General features: G+C 52.6%; 6 protein-coding genes across 6 annotated transcripts; 3 read left to right on the top strand and 3 right to left on the bottom strand.

The window, feature by feature from the left end:
• Positions 1-61: 61 nt before the first annotated feature.
• BDP55DRAFT_685161 (uncharacterized protein) lies at positions 62-1429 on the bottom strand. The gene is made up of 2 exons (XM_060576437.1): positions 1230-1429; positions 62-1173 (listed from the first exon to the last, which is right to left on the bottom strand). Exons 1-2 carry the CDS (start codon positions 1268-1270, stop codon positions 192-194), a joined length of 1023 nt encoding a protein of 340 aa, XP_060422351.1. The 5' UTR covers positions 1271-1429; the 3' UTR covers positions 62-191.
• Positions 1430-3931: 2502 nt separating this feature from the next.
• BDP55DRAFT_685153 (uncharacterized protein) lies at positions 3932-4542 on the bottom strand. The gene has a single exon (XM_060576436.1). The coding sequence runs from the start codon at positions 4414-4416 to the stop codon at positions 4069-4071; it is 348 nt and encodes a 115-aa protein (XP_060422350.1). The 5' UTR covers positions 4417-4542; the 3' UTR covers positions 3932-4068.
• Positions 4543-5992: 1450 nt separating this feature from the next.
• Positions 5993-7223, top strand: BDP55DRAFT_566866 (uncharacterized protein; the record flags this gene model as incomplete). The annotated part of the gene is made up of 2 exons (XM_060570543.1): positions 5993-6255; positions 6308-7223. The coding sequence occupies 2 exons, from the start codon at positions 5993-5995 to the stop codon at positions 7221-7223; spliced, it is 1179 nt and encodes a 392-aa protein (XP_060422349.1).
• Positions 7224-7969: 746 nt separating this feature from the next.
• On the top strand, positions 7970-9229 carry BDP55DRAFT_685147 (cyanate hydratase). The gene is made up of 3 exons (XM_060576435.1): positions 7970-8426; positions 8509-8945; positions 9019-9229. The coding sequence occupies exons 1-3, from the start codon at positions 8400-8402 to the stop codon at positions 9038-9040; spliced, it is 486 nt and encodes a 161-aa protein (XP_060422348.1). The 5' UTR covers positions 7970-8399; the 3' UTR covers positions 9041-9229.
• A 2495-nt stretch (positions 9230-11724) lies between these two features.
• BDP55DRAFT_595592 (eukaryotic rRNA processing protein EBP2-domain-containing protein) lies at positions 11725-13491 on the top strand. Its single transcript, XM_060570983.1, has 3 exons — positions 11725-12100; positions 12168-12855; positions 12917-13491. Exons 1-3 carry the CDS (start codon positions 11804-11806, stop codon positions 13240-13242), a joined length of 1311 nt encoding a protein of 436 aa, XP_060422347.1. The 5' UTR covers positions 11725-11803; the 3' UTR covers positions 13243-13491.
• A 1224-nt stretch (positions 13492-14715) lies between these two features.
• Positions 14716-16599, bottom strand: BDP55DRAFT_698885 (MYND finger; the record flags this gene model as incomplete). Its single annotated transcript, XM_060577835.1, has 1 exon — positions 14716-16599. One exon carries the CDS (start codon positions 16597-16599, stop codon positions 14716-14718), a length of 1884 nt encoding a protein of 627 aa, XP_060422346.1.
• Positions 16600-21500: the final 4901 nt, after the last annotated feature.

The raw sequence follows: 21500 nt of genomic DNA, 5'->3' as shown, positions 1-21500 counted from the left end.
TGATGGCATAACATCTGTGTTCGCACGGACGTGGTTTGGCGCAGCCAGTCGCCCGTCAGGGGTTCTTGGACAAGAGGTTCGTAGTGAGTAGACTAGATATCTCATCTTGTCACATCTCAAGTAGGTAAGGTAGACGGAAAATTATATCAGACTTGTTCTCGGCGAGCTTTGCAACCGAGTCTTCATTACTACTAGTACTGGGTATCTTGAGGTTTAGCAGCGGCAAGCTTAGCCATCTTTTCCTCCTGTTGTTTCCTGTAAGCCAAGAGAAATGCTTCTCTGGTCTGCTGGAGCTCTTCTCGTCTTCTCAGACTACCAGCGGCCTTTGGCACATTAGAGACGTCAACGGCCGCACCACGCACCAACAGCTTGTCTTTGCCGGCCTTGTGAAGCTCTGGCGGAGCCTGCGCAACATCGTGAAGCCCTACCTTGGCTTCCGCGCGCATCTTCTTGAGCACCGCCCAAGGATCTTCTTCGCGGTCTGCGCCCTTGTTCTTCTTGCCCTTTTTACCCTTCTTCTTGTCCTGCCCAGGTTCGTAGAAAGCCTTTGAAGTCTGTCCGAAGTTGCCAAAGGTACCGCCGTTGATCTCTTCATCTAGCTCACGTTCAGCGACCTCCTCGAGATCCTCTTCTCTCTTTTCTTGAATCTTCCGCTCTTCCTCACGCCACTGGTCGTATAGCTTGTGCATCTTCTTCTCCTTCCGCGTCCTGACGGTCTTGAGACCAAGAGGATCCTTTCCACCCCTCTCGGTCTTGTTGACAAGGTTCGCCAGAGGTAGGGCTGCGTTGACGCGGGCAGCGAAGTCGGACATCTTCTCACCCGGCCGGATCGTAGGCACCTCTGGTTTCGCTGTGTCCTCAATCTTGGTCTCGTTCTGCGCGGCTGCCGCAGCTTTTTTGGCTGCCTTCTTTTTTTGCGCTACCGTCTCGCCATTGTCTAGGCCAGATCGTTGTCTCCTGCCCGACGCCAACGACATGATGCGCTTGAACGCTCTCGGAGCATCGTCATCTTTGCTGCCACCTTTTCTCTTCTTGGAAACGCCATCGTTCTCGGTCTTTGGGTTCTTGCCGTTCTTTCCATTCTTGGCGTTTTTCGCATTGTTCGCTTGAGCTTTTCGACTTCGCAGTTGAACGGGAAGCGGCCTTGCAATCTGTGATGGTGGGAGATCAAATCTGTGTGAACCCGGTTAGTGTAGGCTACGGCGGCATCCTAGGCGATCAGAACTTACGCCGAGGGATCTTGTTCCCTCCTGGTATGTTTGTGAGGCATTGCGAAAGATTTCACTGGGTGTGTTGTTGAGCGATTCAGTACAGAAACACGCACCCCTCTGCTCCAAAGTTTCGTGGTTGCAGGTGAGGCGCCATGATACACGGGCTCGAGGGACCGATGGAAATTTTTGCATTATGTCAGCGACGATAAGAAGCGGGTCATCCGATAAGAAGTGAGGCACCTTTTTCCCTTTTCTTTTCCATTGTCCCGCTCCTTGAAACCAACTCCCTGTCATGCCAGTACCTAGGTACGTGCCGCAATGCAGCTGCAGGGGACTCCCCACCGGAAGACCCCTAGGGCCGATCCACCTTGGACAGATCACACGCGGGAATCCCACAATCTGGCATCTTGGCACCTGATCAATGACAGTTCTGCAGCACATGGGCTGGCCTCACCCGGTTATAGGCACAAAAACTCTGCTCGAGGTTGATGCGCCCGCCCTGCATGCTTCGCTGATCATCTGTAGATTTTTTTTGCCAAGAAAGTCGTTGCCAAGTACGGCTCGGTAGACTCAGACAGTTGACGGTGTGGTCGATCACCTTACCCACGGAGAAAAACGATACGCGGAGCTCACCGAACACCGAACACACCATGTAAGCAACGCGGAAGGATGGTGGGACCTAGAGCCGGCATCTAAGCCGAAGCACGTTGAAATTAAAAGCTTGTTTTCTCAAGCAAAACGGCTGTGCTTGCCATTTACTAGGTACGGTTCCTTATGGGAAGTACACTAGAACATCCCTTTTGATGAACACTAGGCTTGTCGAAGCACATACGGGCATACATGGGCAGTGTTACTCATTGCCGCCTCGATGAGTGCCTCAGTGTTGACCGCCTCATGTTAACGGAGGAGCGCAGCGGCCACGGAGGCACCGCCATGACCAGACAACGGGTGGCGGAGAGAGACGAAGACGTGCTATGCCAGAGACCAGATCAACATGAGGCGGTAATTGCAAGGTGTAAGGCACAACTGTTACGTTCCAAGTTGGCGAAAGAAACTCAAGGAAAAACGGGGGAGGTATTTGCACCCGAGTCCGTCCAACCGAACAGACCCGACGGACTCTAAATTCCAGGTTCTAGATTCCAGATTCTAGGATTCAAACTTCAGACTTAAGACTCGGAGAAGTGCGTGTTTCGCGTGTCGGGGTTGTCGAGGGGCGGCTGGAGTGAGGAGAACAAAGTCAATTACTGGCCGTCTGATTATGTGACACTTCAACTCGTTTTCGGACGTGTCTCAGTATCGACGGCTGATGAATTGCGTACGTAGACGATTGCCCTGAGCTTTCTACCATTTCATTGCTTTTTTTTCCACGGCTTGATGTCGGCACCGGCCTGGGTGTTCATCAGTCAGTCAGACCATGATCAGGTCAAGTCAGAAACACTCCCCGCAGACATGACTGATGGACGGTTGGTTGGTGTTTCTGGTTTTGGGTGGGAAACGGAGGCTCGGACGTACCGCCGTCCGCGCGACCGATGGAAAAGTCCACAGCGATCAGTCTCGCTCTGGGGCAATGGGTCCATGGCCACCACAAGTGTGGCTGAAGTACTGACAGATAGGTAGCAGCTGGACTTGTCCAAATGTCTTGCCTTCGGCTCAAGGTGTGGTGGCCGACCGTGGTTTCTTCACAAGCAAGCAAAAAACTACCCCGGCTTGCCACGCTACCTTGGTGCTTGCCTTAGAGTAAAGTCCACATGTAGGCTGGCAGGTTGGCGGGATGTCATCAACCAAGTTAGCCCACGAGGAAACGAGGGCATTTGTAATAGGCTGTTCTGGTCTGGCCCTGAGGTTTGGTGAAGGGCTTAGATCATGGATACCTAGCGCAGGATCTTGTCCGGTCTAGGACCAGCGCGGACTCCTCAGACCGTAAGTAGGAACCTCTCGGGAGCGGCACTGGGGCTCTGTGTTAAGGTATGATAGATGCGCGCGACATAGATAGTACACCGCGAAGGCAAAGATGTGAGAGGGATTTAGTGTAACTAGCTGGTTTCTCATGGATGTTGAGTGGGAAGTTAATCCGCCTATCAACTGCGCCACGTGCCTGAAAGAGTATGGCTTGCTGCTCACCAGTCGAGTGCGCGTGAAGAGGAGCAGAAGCGGCACGCCAGACACGAGAGAGAGAGAGAGAGAGAGAGAGAGAGAGAGAGAGAGGATGAGGAGGAGGAGAAGAAGGAGGGATACCCAATGGCACGACTGGAAGAGAGGGGTTTGCGAGGTAGGTAGAGTGAGGCCCAGAACATGGAGCACGCCGTCTCTAAGCCGATACTGGCTTAGCACAGACCATCTCAGCGTTGAGGACGTGAAAGTCCAGTCCCGTCTCGCAAGGTGCCACGGTGCCTGGGTTCAAACTTCAATGTATCCATCTGCGGGGAGATGCCACGGCGGGGAACATGACTTCTCCACGGAGGTAAGTATTTACGCTAATTGTCTCGGTCTACAGATACAAGATAGTTCGTACACACACCCGGAAGAATAAAGTACCCCTTGGCTGAGGCGCTCCACCCAGGTACCTTAGGTGCAGCAGTAGCCACAGCAGCTTGCACGACGGTCATTGACCACTGAGAAGTTCGTATCGGAGGCAGAAGGCGCAGCTACTGGCTTGGATTGAAGGTCCATGGCCGGATCCCCTTCGCTCTCTCTTTCTCTCCAAATCCTTTTTCTGTAATACGGGGGGCACTCCGCTCAGCTGGAGGACCGCTGCTGTCCCCTCTGCCAAGCCTCCAACCAATTTCCACGTATCTCTTCTCTGCGCCTTCCATCCTCATTACTCTCTGAACTTCCGCACTGACTTTGCCTTGGCACCTCATGTTTCCCTTGTGCCTCGTCTGCAGAGGCAAGAAGTGTCGAGGGAAGCGGCTGGGATGAGGGGTCTCAGGGTCTGGACAAAGTATCTGTACCCACGACCTGATCCAGGAGGGGGCCGGAAGCAACTACAAGGTACCTGGACCTCGAGAACGCCAAAGGGCAAGGATTTCCCCGTCGGCCAGACCCTCGTCGACTCTCTTTCGCCATTCGACTGAGGCATTCCGACACGACAGGTTTGGTTTGAGAGAGGCATGCCGAATAACCTTAGTTGTTGGCCTCTTGTTTTGCGACTAACGATAATGGGAACATGGTGCGCATTTCCACTGGTCACAGAGTCATCGCCCATGCACTATCTCGACACGCTACTTCCATAGTCGACACTCGACACTAGACCCCGGAACTGAGAATAGTCTCTCACTCTCACTCTCACTCCCACTCCCACTCCCACTCATATACTCTCTCTATCTCTTGGCCTCACTTTCTTGCCCTGCGTTTTTTCCATGTCGTCGTCGTCACTCATCTTGGCCATAATGAATGACTATCCTTGCTCTGTGGCCTCTGACCGTGCATATAACCACCGACCTGACACGATACATATCTCTGCTGCCTGGCCAAGGCGATCCACACATTCAGACACCATTGTCCCTGAAGCCCATGATCACACATCTATTCTTCGTTACACTGATTGACCCTGGGCCTGAACCAACACACCCCCCTTTCGCCAGGGTAACAAACACAAACAAAACAGGCGCCAGAAACACTCCCTCGGGTCCCGCGCCCCCCACCGTCTTGGTGCTAGCTAAGCTCATGATAGACTTTCTTAGTCTTAGTCCCTTTTACGGACGTGGGACAGGATAGGACATGGATGGCTTAGAAATGCTTGAATACGCCGCCCACTGACTAGCATTAGTCCCCTTTGTCCCCAGCCAAGTTGAAGTACCTACCCTGCCTACCTTATACTATGTAAAGTAACGTTTGGCGTGGAAGCCATGTACCGCTAATGCTGCGTTGTTGCTGCTGCTGCCATCGATGCTGCTGCCCATGAACCACCCAGTCATTCACCCACACTCTCGTGCTCACACACAACTGGAGACATCACATCTTCTGGAACCATATGCCAGACACTAGACCCGTGTCCCATTCACGGCACGGCGTATTGTCCGTTTCCTCTCGGTCACTCACCCACTCCTTCATTCAGCTCACTGACTCTCATTCTCCTTCTTCCCCTCGCCCCCGTTCCTCCGACTGTCTCTCCATCTCGCTCTCAGACCCTCTCAGCTCTTCCCAAAGTCTGTTCTCAACCGCCGTCCTTACCCCAGCATCCATCCATAACCATGTTCGGATCTACTTGCCGTTTTAACCTTTATATCCCTACCCCATTCCGCCCTGTCCTTGCCTCGCCCTGAGGTACCCGGCCTTACCTTACCTGACCTTGCGGTGATCTTTAGCTCCAGTGTCCCCTCTTAAAGCAGGCAGCAAGCCAAGTCAACAGCTGCTTCGTTAGATCCCGCTATATTTGGCGTCTCTCTCCCGCAGTTCTGCGCTCTTCGCTTCGTCCGCAAACGTCCAGACTTGTTTGGTCTCGCCTTTGTTGCTATCCTCTTTGTTGCTATCCCCTTTGTGCACCTTACACTATTGGCGGTACCTCACACTCCATATTCATCTGGCTTCCTGAGTCGAATTGTCGTACACCTTACCTGACGGACTTGAAATACGTCTTGCTATACAGTAGCACTGCCGCAACCCGGACTTACAGTCAACAACCCCTCGAAATCCGCCACGATATGTTCTAGAGATAAGGAGCAACAATCCGATACCCTCTTCCTCTCTTCTTCTTCTCTCTGGGCAGGTGTCTCGGTCTCCATCCTAGGTAGTCAACTTTTGTCCGATCATATCACCTGGAGCATACGACGTATTTCAAAATGTCTAGCACCAAGAGCGCCAGCATCGACGCAGTTCGCGATCGCTTCCGTCAATTCTGGTCGCGAAACAGCAACACCATACCCCGTTACAGAGACTCTCCTGAAGCATACGCCGCGAGTGACAACGAGATCGAAGTCCCGTCAACACCAGCCGAGAGTTTCACTTCTGAGGATGGATTACTTCCTCCTGCGTACATGATTCCAAAGCCATGGACACGGAAACGCTCCTTCATCATGTGTGGCGCCGTTTGGTTGGCCATGCTGTAAGTGTTGGTTCAAGTTCAACTACCCCCCCCGGCTAATTTTGGACCTCAGCTTGATATTTGTCCTCCTGAACCTGGTACTATTCGTAGCCCGCGAGGTCTGGGACACGGCATCAGAGCAGGTCGAAAGTGCGAGCATCGTTGAACCAATTCCATGCCACTCTCATAACGATTATTGGAGAAAGAGACCCATCTACGACGCTCTCCAAGCCGGATGCATTGGCATTGAGGCAGATGTGTGGCTCCTCGACACCGAATTGTTTGTTGGCCACAACAAGTGGTCTCTGCGCCAAAAGAACACCTTCACAAGCCTTTACGTAGACCCTCTCGTCCGTCTGCTTGAGGAACGGAATGCGGATCTCGGAAATATCACAGAGGAATCGCCGCGAGGCATCTATGAGTCAAGCCCAGACCAAACCATGGTCCTCCTCGTTGACTTGAAGACGAGCGGCCCGGAGACCTGGCCGGAGGTGGTGCGTCAGCTGGAGCCCTTGCGCGAGCGAGGCTGGCTGAGCAAAGTCATCGATGGCAAGGTTCACTACGGGCCTATCACCGTCGTCGGAACGGGCAACACTCCTTTCGACATGGTCGTCGAAAATTCAACCTACAGAGACACATTCTTTGACGCACCCCTTCTCAAACTAAACCAGCATAATTTCGATCTGACCAACTCTTTTTACACGAGCGTGTCGTTCAAGAAGGCGCTCGGCACTGTTTGGTTTGGCGACTTGTCAAAGGGCCAGATGACGAAATTGAGAGCACAAATCAAGGAGGCCCATTCTCGCGGCTTGATGGTACGGTACTGGGATCTCCCAGCATGGCCAATCAGCATCAGAAATCACGTATGGGACGTGCTCGTTCAAGAGGGCGTTGATATCCTGAACGTGGACGATCTCAAAGGCGCCAGAAGAGAATGGGATCTCAAGGGGTGGAAACGGCTAACCGGCAACTCCACGATACCAGCCTAACCGGATAGGTCTTGTTCACAATACTGTACACAGAGACATGACCATCACCTACCATCTGGCCCCGGCCAATTATGACAACGTATAGTAGCATGAGCTCCTCCAGCGGCACCCTTCTCTGGAGTCGAAGCCACGCTAGCCAGTCGAAACCAATTGGAATGTTGGCGGGAGCATTCTCCCTGCTGCAACGGAATGCTGCTCCTCGGGGCTGCGGCACTCGACGTTGGGGGCATATGATTTGGGTGTCGCATTTAATTTCGATTGCTTCTTGAACGTCAGCTCCTGAACCATCGGCCACCGTACAATGCTACCAGAAATCGACATGAGCAATCGTTTACATTAACATCCTCCTCGGACAGGATGACTTCTTCGTACACAGTAACCAATTGCGACTACTTCGGGTAGCCTTATCCTCACGAGATGGCACACTTTGAAGCGTTGGACACTTTGAATGTGTCCACAAGTAGGAGATATCCATGTTGCAAAGTTGTTGTAACAAGAGAAAAGAGCGCGCGAGACATGGACGCAGTAGTAACCCAACAACAAATACAATGGGATGCCCTGAATCGCGTTTAATCAACGCAAAGCTTGTATAGGGAACGGGCGACGACAGCCGAGCTCACCGACCCCGATCCGTGCCAAGACTCGGATGCGATGGCTTCGCAAGTCGCCGACCGGCTACCGCCGTGTAGGCCGGCCGGCATTGCGCAATTAGTTAAATTAAAGCTACTAGAATACAAAGGCTATTAGTCATCACCTCCGGTCGGGATTTGCAGGCGATTTATGGTGCATCGGTTTTTGCCTTTGAAGCCGAAATACCGTATTTTCTCCGGCGGGGAGGCCTCGGCAACAGCGAACCGGGAACGACGCAACTTAGACTGATGTTTCTCTTAGCTCACGACCCCGCAATGTCCATGGACGATCTAAATGCATGACGTCCGGATGAAATAGCCGCCCGCAATACCACATCTTGAAGATTTAAGGCAGGCGTTCGTCGACATTTCTTCCTTCGACTCAGACGTGTAAATGTGCACATACAAGGACTCAAAGTAGATATCATACCCAATCTCATCCCATCTCATCGGGTCTCGATTAGACGAACTTTCTTCCGAACTCTATCCTTGGCATTGGTTTCATCACATTTAATCCCACAACCAATACTTCAGTCTATCCTTCAAAATGTCCGGACAGCTCGCAAGCCTCGATGTGAGTAGCGGAATCAAATACCAGGGACATTGACTCCCAACGGTGACGAAAGACTCTCGATCACTAACCACGAGCCAATTAGCCCTCCATGGCGGATCGTCTCCCCCCTCACTCCCAGGTCCTCTTCGATGCCAAGGCGTCAGCCGGGCTCACATTTGAGGAGATTGCCAAGCATCTAGGCCGCAGCGAAGTTGCCATTGCGGGCATTTTCTACGGTCAGGTCCAGGCCTCGGAAGAGGATGTCCAGAAGCTGTCTGAGCTCCTCGGAATCCAGACTGCGAACCTGAAGCAGCTGAACAACTACCCCGACCGCGGCCGCGCCGGGCCCATGCCGCCTGTCGAGCCGCTCATCTACCGCCTGTACGAGATTGTGCAAAACTACGGATACGCTTACAAGGCTGTCATGAACGAGAAGTTCGGCGACGGCATTATGAGTGCGATTTGCTTCAACACCAAGGTCGAGAAGGAGATTGATGAGGCGGGAAGCCCGTGGGTTGTCATCACCCTCAAGGGCAAATGGTACGTGCAATTTGTTGTTCCTTTTACTAGGTGCTCCTTGACTTTGAATGGGAAGACTAACTTGGTTTGATAGGCTCCCCTTCACCCGATTCTAAGACAGCCGCGCAGATCTTGGATACAGTAAAGAGAAGCGTCGAATGAGCAACGTGAAAAGGATTTCCTATCATCACGCATGTCGTCAGATGGTGGATTGGAAGCGAGGAGTTTTGGCTTAGTGGCAATGTACATAAAAAAGATGGCAGTCATTCGATTCCCCAAGGTAGTAAATTTACAGACACGCGACTGTATTACTTCGTGCTTCTTCCGTGATGACATACCTGCTTCCGCAGGAATGGTCTCTCCTGTCACTGGTATCGTAGTTGATGAGAGGTCAAGACTCGTACTGGACAGCTTATACCACTGTTATTTCACATTACGGGTTCATATCCAGGTGGAGAATCGCATGCCTTTTCCCGGAATTATCCTTCGTCCCGGCCACTCAAGTCACCGGGACACAGCAACAGCCACCAAAAGAGTAAACTAAACAGAAGAAAAACTCACTTTCCGGAGGGTGGCAGGTCACATGTTTAGTGTCACGCTCCAGAAAGCTGTCCAGTTCTGAAGACCAACCGTTGGTCGGTATCAAGGAGACTTGTTCAGTTTCAGCTGTACAGGGAATGAAAGCCAGGTGTTTCTTGCTCAAAGGACTTGTGTTGGCACAACCTCGAGGCGCGTATTTCTAATGATATCTTTTGTGTATATCTCATGTGACCCCTAGTCCCTGACATCGTTCCCCCGCGCCATGCCTGTCCGGAAGAGGGATTACACAGCCCATCTTGGTTGCGGTCGACTGCAGGCTTGGCAAGTCTCCTGAACTCCAGTCAGCATATCTGCCCAAAGACAGTGAGATGTTCTGGATCTTTATCCCCTCGTCCTGTATTGCATACGTTGGCACCGTCTCGCGTATATCAAAGGTCCTGCAAGACTCGAAGACTACATTCTGGTAGTCCAGAAAAGGACGTGACATCTTTCAGTTTGCCACTATGTTGAACTCGGTGAAGGCTATGTTCTAGTATTCACGCCGTGTTATCGCCAACAACATTGAACTGAATGTCCATGGGTGTTTTCGGCCACTCGGTCAAAGAGCTCGTGTTCTTGAAACAATCCTTGGGCTCTCATGCTTGAGTCAAAGCTCGTTGGTCACGTCTCGAACAACTTCTTTATTTGTTACTATGTGGCTAGTAACTGTAGGAACAGTGCACTTGCAATTCACTGTCCAGCACAGTCATGATGGAGCTGGATAGCACTAGTACTCCAGACGAGAACAGTTGCTGGTATTAAAAAGCAAATGGAATGCCCTCGAGAATACGACGTGTTGAGTTCATCTCTACATTACATACACAAGCCCGCATTGATCACACCCCATACTCTACCGATAAAAAGACGAGGTCATCTCATTCTATACCTTTCATACCGAGCCAAGATGCATCCTCAACCAATTCCAAAAGCCCGAGCAGCTGAAGCGGAGTCCTGGACTGACGGTTGCAAAATCATCGTTAAACCCAAATTTGGTACCAACGGCAGCGACCAAATTCCCTCGACTCCTCAATGAAGACAGGGGCTGTGGAGCCGAGCCAGTCTGGCAACGATGAGGTGACTTTCAATATGTGCGTCATATTATTAGACAGGAAACAACAAGTGTCCCTCGTCATGAATAGCTCGAGCTTCACTCCACTATCTTCAAGATACCGCAATCTAGTCTTCGTCCTTGACTTCCGACACACGAGTTAAGCATGAAGATTTCACGCCCGAATGCCAGTCAAAACGACCATCAGCCTGCCAACCCAACAACTTGGATATGCTTGGAAGCATGGTTCTTTTTCTCAAGCTCCTTGGTCAACAAGCTGTCCAGCATTGCTTTCCACCGCAAGGCGTGAACTATGTAGAAGATGGCAGTTACGAATTTTATAGGAGGCAAATACAGACCATTCGATTCTTTAACACTTTCCATCTTTCCGGGCATCTCTTAGGAAGTGTCCCGTTCACTTCAACTATCAATGTTCTCTAGTCGAAGCCACCATGCGGTCTCAAGGCATACATTAAATATGTGGTCTAGGTTGCAGACATAGATAACAAGACTCGCTGTACTCGGAACCCATGGGCACAACTCACTGAGACTCACTGAGAATAAAAATGCAGTCTGCCACCAAGACTGGCCTCACTGGAGTAGAAGAACGTGATGCAAAAATCAAAAACATACAACACCAGGTATTCGCTGGTCGTCACCGACCCAACTACTAATCCGGCCCTCATTGGCTTATCTATGGGAGAGCGGACGGGATCCCGAGTTTTCCAATGGGTATGGTCGTATGTGCTCATCTGACAATGCAGAGTTGTCTACATACCCAAAAACTGTGGACAACATCCACTCTTCGGAACGTCCGAGCGCCTCGACACTGGAGAGCGCTGCTTCATTCTCTTTTCGAGTGGTTGCTACATGCTGTTGATTATTGGTACCGAGGGGGTTGAACTGGTGGCAGACTGGGAAGTTCCTCTCCATCTAGGTCTTGTCTCGTTGTGAACCTTTGTAGTGGGATCGAGGCGATGTTGAAGACTCCGAGAATGCACTTCACCGATGGAAAGAGGTTGACCAATGGCTGCTTACCAAGCCGGGGGCCATACGCGCTATGGAGAACGACCCCACCATCACGCTTGACCGCCCCAGCTGAGTGGATCACCTAAGCGGCAGAATTATTTTCAGTCGACATTTTTTCTGAGGACCCTCCCCACGTTAACGCAACCCGCCCGACAAGAGTGTTGAACCAGCATACTTTTGCGACCACCCCAATATCAGTGCACTTCAGACATTGACCGCAGACATGGTTACCAAATCCAAACTCAAGCTTGCGCTCGCGGCCGAGAAGGGCATCGACCTCCGCAAGGTCAAGGAAGAGCGCAAAATCAAGGCGAAGCACCGCGAAACCGCTAAGGAGCAGGAGAAGAAGGAGAAGAAGAACAAGGGCGTCGAAGAGGATGACGAGGACGAGGAAATGGAAGACGAGGAGGAAGAGGATGATGCCTCTGTCATCTCTATCGAGGGTGGCATCACTTTGAACGCAGACTTTGAGGATGCCGATTCAGACTCCGAGGAAGATGAGGAAGACGAGGAAGACAAGGTACGTGCTGCTTGCACCTCGCACAAACCCTGCTCTCCCTAAATGCTCGCTGACACTCAGTCTACAGCTCGACATCGAAGCATTGGACGACACAGACAGTGACAGCGACTCCGATATCGAGATGGAAGCAAAGATCGAGCGCCCATCCAAGAAGGCCAAGACACCAACAGAAATCGTAGAGAAGGACGGCGAATCAGATGACGAGGAGGACTCAGAGGTTGATCCCGAAGAGGACGACGTTCCCATGTCGGATCTTGAAGGCGACGACGAAGACCTCGAGGACATTATCCCCCACACCAAGCTCACCATCAACAACAAGACCGCCCTCCTGGCCTGCCTGAAACGCATCCAGATCGACACCTCCTCCACAGCCTCCTTCACATCGCACATGACCGTCGTCTCCTCCAAACCCACCAACGAGGCCGTCCCCGACGCCCAAGATGATCTTCAGCGCGAGCTCGCTCTGCTCTCGCAGTCTCTCGAGGCCGCGCGCAAGGGTCGCTCGCTCCTGATCAAGGAGGGCACCCCGTTTTCCCGCCCCAAGGACTACTTTGCGGAGATGGTCAAGGACGACGGTCAGATGGAGAAGGTCAAGGCCAAGCTCATCGACGAGGCCAGCTCCAAGAAGGCCGCCGCCGAGGCGAGAAAGCTCAGAGACCTCAAGAAGTTTGGCAAGCAGGTGCAAGTCGCCAAGTTGCAGGAGCGCCAAAAGGCCAAGAAGGACACGCTCGACAAGATCAAGACACTCAAGAGGAGTAAGTTACATCCTAATGCTAGCTGCCAGTTCGAATCGATCACTAACTGTTCCTTATCTAGAACGCCAAGAAAACTCTTCCAACCTCGACACGCGCGAGGCGGACCTCTTCGACGTCGGCGTCGACAACGAGATCAAGAGCCACACCAACTCGGACGGCAAGCGCGGCGGTCGCGACGGCGGCCGATCCGGCAGCGGTGTCAACGCCAAGCGATCCAAGAAGAACGAAAAGTACGGCTTCGGCGGAAAGAAGCGCCACGCAAAGTCGGGCGACGCCGTGAGCTCCGGCGACCTCAGCGGGTTCAACGCCAAGCGCATGAAGGGTGGCGTCGGCAAGAAGCCCCAGCAGCGGCCGGGCAAGAGCAGGAGAAAGGCCATGAATAAGTAAACGGGGAAAAAAAGAAATCACTGTCTTCTGTAGCGTAAAAATGGGGGGACTGGAAGGAGGAGAGTCTGTAAACCAAAAGCTAGAACGGAGGAGCGAAATACCCCTCGGGTTCCATGGTAATCCACAAACGAAATGATTCAACTAGCTGCCTCCTGGTCATCGTCGATATCTCATGGGAACATCAAATGCCGGTTTCTTTCTTCTTGTTATACAATGTTCATTGAAAGCCTGACAATGCTTTAACTCTGGTCCACGCTGGTCTACGTCTGCGCCTCCGCATCCCTAAAGGAGGCAAGTGATGTGTAAAGAAAATCCAAAAATCACAACTGCATACCCAAGTATCAGACCATTGTAGGATTTACTAATCTCTGTTCAACATCACTATTCTGAGATAAGCACATTGGTCTACATGTATACACTGTCTGAGGTAGATCAAGAAAGTTCAAATTAGCTTCGTCCCAATTCCGTGTGGACGGTACGCGATAAACTTTCTCGCGCATGTATGCTGAAGGTTCAGCCCTGACGGCTTTGAATCAACTTCTCGTCGCAAGATGCGTGGCATTTTACGTCATCACCACCTCCCATTCGCAAACTAAGTGGACAACGACGATGTGGACAATGGGTTTGGAAGACCGCATAAATTCTGACATTATAGTGGTTGATCTCTCATAACAATACGTACATCATCCTCGCTTGCTACTCGGAATATGTACTCCTGGAGCATTGCGCAAAGCTTTCCCGTCTGCCCGTGCTATCCTAGTTCAGAGGGGTTGGCATAATAACCCTGTAGGATACTATGCTGCCGTCCATGACAGACGGCTTATCCATTCTCTCAATCCAAGTGAGCCGCTACTGTAACCATCATCTTCATCCCCGCGGGCTTCAACAGCCCATCAGCCCAAGACCAAGAAAATGTAAATCCGTGACAAAAAGACCTTCTCCACGCCGTAGTGATACTTCCGCGGGACACAATTTTAGTAGGTTTGAATGCTGTATAAGCTGCCTTCGACAATTTGTGGAATGCGTGTCCTGCCGTCCAAATTTTCTCGAGGGGGCGTCTGCTGTTCCACGTTGATGGCCGGTGGAGTAACGCGACGTTGGCAGATTGAAGCCCATTGACCTCGACTACCGTGGGGAAGGTATGGATACAGTCGGAGAGAATGGTGCCTTGCCGATGACTGGAATAGTCTGTTCGGTAGAGGGCATGCGAGGTTTAGTAAAAACTGAGGATATATCGTCCTGGAATAAAGGGGAGTCGTGCCTTCACCATGAATGGCAAGCACCCAATGCCGGACCAGAATATGCTGCTGAAAGACCAGTGGTATCGAGGGAAACGCCATGCATTTGAAAAAACGCTGTGCTGTGCAATGCTGTGCCACCTACTGGCGGCAAAGAATCCGTATTATAAACATCGCGCCTCCGAAGGCGCTTTCCGGGTATAGTCGAACGTTGTGGTGCACCGAGTGGTATGGATCACTGCGTCGCGGCCACGCACCAGTGGCGATGGAAGGCCCACGCACTCTTTTGACACTCCTTGCTGCAGTACTTTGTGCGGCGGCAGCGGCGGCACTTGGCGAATTGGCGGGTGAATTCTTCCCACTTGCCGCACTGGTAGTATGCACATTGACGGATGCCACCGCGGGTATCATCCTTGCGGCACAGGTTTCTCATAACGACGCCAGCCCAGTATTGCATATCTGTGCTGTGGTGTCGGACTGTGAACTTCTCGACCAGGGGAAAGATGTTGAAGTCGTTGGGCAGCAAGAACTCCTCCTCCAGCTCTTCCTCTTCAATCTGCTCCTTAGGAGCGTCCTCGCCGTCCAAGTAGCGGAGTTCTTTTCCAATTTTGAGCCTTGGGACCAAGTGGCTCTTTTGGAAGTACGACCGCAGGCCACAATACTTAGAGACATATGCAAGCAACTGAAGGGACATCAAGACATCTTCTTCACGCGGCATAGCGGCAAGCATCTGGGCGTTGGGGACGAATTGTCGGTCGAGGAGATACCTGGGAACGCTGGCGTTGGGTATGGCCGGCTGAGGAGGTGTAACCATGGTGGGGCGGTTCGGCGACAGCCCGATGGCAGGCACAGGAGCTGGCGTCGTAGCAGCAGTGTTGCTAGTTTCCACAGGACCGCGGTGTGTGATGTTGAAGGCTCCAGTATCCTGAGTTTCTGACACAGTTGGAGTGTTCAGATCCATTGTGGTAGAGCCAGCTAGGATGCTATCACCCTCTTCCATTGTGATGTCTTGAATGTTTACTGCAGACTGAATCTCAGTGCCAGTGCCTGACATTTCAGCATCGGGCGACTCGTCGGAAGGCGCGTCATCTCCAACCAAGTCATCCGAGTCGACGGTGGAGTTCTGGTGACGGATGGAAGGGCGGCGACGAGAGCGGTTCGTTGGTGCAAGTCCCGAAGTAGGCCGGACGGTGGGAGAGCGCATCTGCGGAGGCGGCAGGGGAGTTGTTGGGGAAGACGGTTGCGAGACCAAATTTGCGTTGCCAAAAGTCATCATCGACGCAAGACGATCAGCATCGCGTACAGGCCTGACAAAACCTTCCATGGTCTCAGTGGCAGGCACGGCGGGCGCCAACGGCTGAACAACCTGACGAGAGGGAGATGCAACGGCATGGCGAGCTTCAACGGCACGATAGTGGTGGTGGTGGTGGTGATGATGGTGACGATGGGCTGGGAATGCAGGTCGCTCGGCGGAGGATGCCAGCGGGTACTGGGGTGGAGTGGGTGTGGACTCGGTGTTTTGTTGATCGACTGCGGAGCTCGAGGATGAGGAGCCTGCGTACGTCGCAGAAACGTCGATGGAGGGAGGAGGAGCCTGGCGTCTGGAGGCCCTCTGATCAACTTCTGTTCGGCTGGATCTATTGGTGAAAGACGGAGCCTTGTGTACGCTGCGGTGTTCGTGGCTCCTGTGACGGTGGTGATGATCTTTGCTCTTATCGTCCGACTTATCTCTGCACTTCTCGGTGACTTTGATATAGTTGTCGAGAATGGTAGCAATGACGGGGACCATGTCAGCCTCGACAACCCTGGTGCGGACGTTCTCAGTGCCCCTGACACCAATGTTGACGACGCATTGGAAGGCCAGGTTCCACTTCCACATGTCCATCATGTCCTTGCTCCGACCGCGTTTGAGGATGCATACTAAGCGCTCGATGCCGCCATCGACTGTGAGAATATCGCGAATTCGAGCCGAGGACGTGGTGAGGTAGGCGAGATGGTTGAGAGAGTTGATGAGAGGAAGAGTAGACGTGCAGTCGAGAGCTCGTCGGTCGTAGAGGGCGGTCGTTATGCCGACCGACGCCTTGTTGACGTTTGGGATACTAAAATTGACTTCTCTCATCTTGAATGACGAGTAAGACGACGAGATTGATTCAAGGATTGTTCAAGTCGAATGGGGCCAGGCAGTGCAGCCGTGGAAAGGTGCGGATATGACAAATCCCTTCCAGCTTGGGTGGCCCCTTTTGACAGGGTTGAAAGAAGTGATACGTTGATTCGGGCTCGATAAATCGATGGATCGATGATGGATCGCGAGGTGTGCCGAGTGAAGAGCAAAGTGAGGAGGAAGGAATCGAGGTTTGGGGTTGGGGTCGCTCGAGGGTGGCGATATTGTTGTGTGGGTGTGAATGAGAATTGGGTTGGATTGGACCGGATCGTGCGTGAGCGGACTCGTCTCGATTCGATGGTCCTGGTAGTAGTCTCGTGCGGTGCGAGGGGTCGGAAGTACGAGGAGAGGCGTTGCGAGGCCTGTTGTTTTTCTCTGGCCGCGATCGTTTCCGAAGACAGTCGGTTGATTTGATGGAACAAAAGGAGGCAGGAGGGGATGGTAGTAGTTTGTTGTAGGAAGAAAAGAGTCGCAGGAGTAAGGAAGAGGGTGCGATGTAGCGGCGAAAAGACGGTGGAGGGTAAAGGGTGATGGATTGGTTTGGTTGTGTTTCAGGACCGACACCCGGAAGCGTGACTCGGATGTGCTGTGAAATGGCAGTGGCAGCGTCAGCCAAAGCCAAAAGGAGCAGGAACTAAAAGCCTGGGCCGAGAGACAAGACGGATGCACGCAATGTAGAAGCGAGGTCTGGCATGCAGCGATAGCAGCGAGACAATGCGTGCGATGACGTTCTACGCTCGACGCGAGAAGGTGAGGGTGAAGAGCGGGACAGGCGACGGGGGAGGTTGGGAAAGAGGAAGATTAGGAAAAAAAAAGAGGAGGAGAGGAAGAAGAAGGGGCAGAGAAGAGAAGAGGAGAAGCAGACGATGAGGATGGATGCATCAGGTCCGCACGTACGCGAGATTTGTGCAGTGTTGGCCCAGTCCAGCCCGGTCAGGCAGCCCAGCCCAGCACCAGCCAGCAGGGCCCGACAGGACCAGGACGCACTTCATCACACAACTGGGTACCTAACAACAGGAGCACCTCAGCAATAGCGGCCAGCGACGCCCTTGGACGAGAAGGGCACACAGGGCGATCCCCCGCCTCACACATGGACAATACGCACAGTCCCTGGAACAACGGAGCACACAACGGAGCACACAGCATGTAAATTCTGTATTTAGGAGGCAGGGCCTCCTACTAGGTAGGTATTGACTCGACATAACCAATAAACCGGGAGACTGGAACTACTCACCTGCCAACGGATCATACATCCTACCTCACCCGTCTTTAGGCAACTTGCGCAACCGTTCAACGTACAGCGAAGCCGCGAGCGAGTCTCGGGGGCAGGTCGGGCTGGTAGACGGGGCTGGGCAAAGACGCACCAGCACACTCGATTGCACTGGACCATACCTAGGCTCTTGAGGTAATACGTCAAGTAAGGCAGGCACGGTAGCTGGATTGATTGGCGGTAAAATGGGCAGGAACAGTGGTGATGGAGCCTACGGGTACCTAGGACGGGGGCCAGGCAAAAGACGGGCAGGAAGTCACCATATGGGACCGCTACGGCATTGAGCTAGGTAGGAGACTATTAAGGGTCAGGTAGGCAGGGGAAGACGAATACTTAGGTGAGGTGCCTGCTGTAGAGGACCTTCAGCCACCTACCTACCTACATGGGTAATAATGGAAGGTCACGGGTATCCGATTTTCGAGGGCAACCGCGGCGAAATTTAACAGCAAAAGTAAAAGTGAACACCATGCACAGCGGTAGGCCCGCCGATAACGTCCTTCCGTCCCCCGACGCCGCCCTTCTATTATTCATAGGTTTCGAAGCTCTTTCTTGGCCTTGATAACCCGTACGGATACGCCTCGACTCTGCAAGGTATCATGCAGCTTATATAAGCGCAACTGATCTTGCGATGTCCCCCTCGGCCGGAGAGAGTCCGGCCGGGCCAACATTCTGACGCGACTGCCATCTCCCCGAGCTCTCATCCAATGCATTGTTTGGAACATCGTGAGGCAAAATCACCATCTACCGCTGGTAAGGGCGCGACACCGGACAAATCACATTTTTCTGCATGCAAGGTCACAACTATTTACATAGGCCCTTTCTAGAGATCAAGTCGAGTCTAACGTTACAGCAATACAAGATGCAACTTGACTTTACCTAAGACACCCGTGCCTCGGTCTCTTGAACTGCATCACCTCTCGCAACGCAACGAACCGAGTCCGTCGAGTGTCTTCAGCCTCGAAGCACCTACGTCCATACACACAAGATACGTTCCGCATCGGGCAGGCAAATGCAAAGACACCATATCAGGTACCGGTCACGCCGCTCGGCCGCATTCGGCTTTGCCTGTACTCGGGGAGAGAGACCCTGACAAATCGCATGTCCATCTCCTGAGGACCGAAGGCCATGGTACGGATATGCTCTGCTACCTTGGACAAGCGCACGATGTATCTAAGGTACCTCCAGGTGAGGCTAGCTCCCGCTCACTCCAACACCACCGATCCCTTCACCGTCTTTTGACCCTCTCTTTTCCAGGTGCCCGGGACACGCCTCTTCTTTCAGCCTCCAGGAACCTCAGCATTCTCTTTGTTCCTTGAAACGACTCTTGTGTTCCCCTGTTCATTCTTTTGTCCCTCGTACGGAGTATTCTACATCTACTACTGTAGGCGTACAGTAGACAGTAGCAGTCGCCGTTTCTAGCGCTGTTCCCTGCCGCCTCCCGGTGCTTGAGCCGTCGGTTCGGGTCAATACCGCCGGAGCGAGTGACCTGAGTTGCTCACGGTCTTGTTGAGTACCTAGGTATTTGGACATTTCGTGGGGCCATACTATTTTTCAGGCGGCAGGCATCAACCTGCACGTCAGTCTTGCTCCACCAAGGTGACCATGGTGGTTGAACGTCGATGGCGTCGCGCAATTCTGCCACACTGCGTAGCTTTTCAATCAGTCTGTGCCGGCTGCGATTGCATTATACACATGTTATCTGCATTGAGAGGCTTGACAGAGGAAAGATCAAGACATGAACAAGCCAACGCAATCCAAAACGCCCCTGTAGTGTGGAACGTGGGACGTGGAACATTGATGGAAGGAAAGGAAAGAAGAAAAAGCAAAGGCAGCCGAGTGGTCCAGCCGTTGGCGATGCGAAATTGGGAGCTGAGAAAGCTGCGGTCTACGGCTCTAGTGCATGAACGACCGTGTATTGCATGTGTCGTGAGCTCTCGGCTGCTGCAAGACAGGATACCCTGAGCAAGACAAAGAGCTGGAGAGAGTTTGTCGAGTCTGTGTGACGACGGGAGAGTAGGAGAGGTGGCAGATGCGACGACCGTTCGCACTACTTTGTTGCTGGTCCGGTTTGATGTTGGCAGCTTACACCATCCTTATCTCTGATTGCTTGGACTGATCGAGAACCGTGCTCTCCTACCTACCTAGGTACGCTGAGGTATCTCATCTTTAGCAGGTCTATCTCACCATTACTAGACACTTCTAAATTCCATGATGTTTCCTTCCCCTTGGGCTTGGGTGGTATCTCGGAATGATCGTTTCAGGGACTGCAGAGAGTCATCATTTACATTCCTGCGTCCATTGCCTCGGTACTGTTTCTGCTGTCACTGGTGTTGCTGTGGCATTGGCAGGCGAGTCTCACCTCAGGTCCTCAAGTTCCCAGTGGAATTCTACAGGCACATACGAGTACAGAAGCAACTGACACAGGCGACCTGAGAGGGAATGTGCCCCACCACTGTCTTCAGCAATCGTCAGCGAACGGCACTTGTCCCAGATCCAGCACAAATATTGGTGCGAGATTACGTTCCTCGGAGCGTCGTTTTCGTGAAGACTGGAAAAAGAGAGCGTGCCCTGGATGCGGAAGCGGTGAGGTCATGGTCTGTTAGAGAAGAGATCGCACCGCCTGGGCACAGATGCAGCCATGAGTGCCATGTGTCAATTTCAATATCAACATCAAATTTTAGTTTTGCAGGCACAGGGCAGGCAAAGGCAGGCGCCGAAGAGGAGGGAACGCCTTCCCGTTTACCTCCCGCCCGACGAGGACAGAGGGACGGCAGGGAGGGCGGAGCCTTCGCCGCCTTCCAGGTATTCGTACAGGGAAGACTCCAGGAAAGAGCCCGCCCGCTGGGCCTGCCCCCCGCCCATCTACCATGTTCCCATTCGTACCTACCTAAGGTACCGTAGGTACCCTAAAGAAGGTGCCTCCTTTCAGGGACTACCTACACAGGGCAGCCGCCGGTGTCATGTCCTTCCTGCACCTTACTGACCGGAAATTTTCTGCAAATTTCTGAATCAGATTGTCTTGGACGACGTCGGAAACAGACAAAGAATGCCTTCGGATACTACCTGATTGCCTACCTTACATCTCAAGGTAGTACCTCAGGTACAAGGCCCCCAGCATCGAGTTTTATGCTCCTGATCCTTCCGACCCGTCGGGACCCTCGATGGCTTTCTCCACCTCAGCCGTCTTGGACTCTTGGTTACAGCACACCACGTAAGGTCCGCCGCCCTCCCTTCCGTTCCCTTGGCGGAACATGTCCGGAGAACCATCCGCACAAGCTGAGCAGCACCGGGGACAGCGACTTGCAACGTCCATTGTCCAATGCCATTGCCATGTAACCGACCGCGCACGTAATAACAATCCCATTCATGGGTACTGGCATGGGCACTGGCATTACCTTAGCATTGACAATTGCCCCACAAACACCAACCTCCATCGCTGTTTTCTCCTCTGTAAGGAAACTAATACTTGTTATTCTACCTGTAGACAGTCAGAAACTCAGAGAGCGCTTTAGCAACCAAGTCACCGATAGACCTTCCGATACCTAGGGTACATACCTACCTGACCGTCCAAGGCAGACTCAGAGACACA

This window comes from Colletotrichum godetiae (assembly GCF_030913485.1).
Source record: "Colletotrichum godetiae strain CBS 193.32 chromosome Unknown BDP55scaffold_89, whole genome shotgun sequence".
Taxonomy (NCBI): Eukaryota; Fungi; Ascomycota; class Sordariomycetes; order Glomerellales; family Glomerellaceae; genus Colletotrichum; species Colletotrichum godetiae.
The sequence above is the reverse complement of the archived record's forward strand: the minus strand, read 5'-3'. Positions and strand labels throughout refer to the sequence as shown.

What these genes read in the sequence shown, in the direction of transcription:
- BDP55DRAFT_685161 (XM_060576437.1), bottom strand. Translation starts at nt 1,270, where the DNA reads ATGCCTCACAAACATACCAGGAGGGAACAAGATCCCTCGGC. An exon ending in AGGGAACAAGATCCCTCGGC is followed by an intron (nt 1,174 to 1,229) that starts GTAAGTTCTGAT and finishes GGGTTCACACAG; the next exon opens with ATTTGATCTCCCACCATCAC.
- BDP55DRAFT_685153 (XM_060576436.1), bottom strand. Translation starts at nt 4,416, where the DNA reads ATGGGCGATGACTCTGTGACCAGTGGAAATGCGCACCATGTTCCCATT.
- BDP55DRAFT_685147 (XM_060576435.1), top strand. Translation starts at nt 8,400, where the DNA reads ATGTCCGGACAGCTCGCAAGCCTCGAT. An exon ending in GACAGCTCGCAAGCCTCGAT is followed by an intron (nt 8,427 to 8,508) that starts GTGAGTAGCGGA and finishes CGAGCCAATTAG; the next exon opens with CCCTCCATGGCGGATCGTCT. An exon ending in ATCACCCTCAAGGGCAAATG is followed by an intron (nt 8,946 to 9,018) that starts GTACGTGCAATT and finishes TTGGTTTGATAG; the next exon opens with GCTCCCCTTCACCCGATTCT.
- BDP55DRAFT_595592 (XM_060570983.1), top strand. Translation starts at nt 11,804, where the DNA reads ATGGTTACCAAATCCAAACTCAAGCTTGCGCTCGCGGCCGAGAAGGGC. An exon ending in AGGAAGACGAGGAAGACAAG is followed by an intron (nt 12,101 to 12,167) that starts GTACGTGCTGCT and finishes CTCAGTCTACAG; the next exon opens with CTCGACATCGAAGCATTGGA. An exon ending in GATCAAGACACTCAAGAGGA is followed by an intron (nt 12,856 to 12,916) that starts GTAAGTTACATC and finishes TTCCTTATCTAG; the next exon opens with AACGCCAAGAAAACTCTTCC.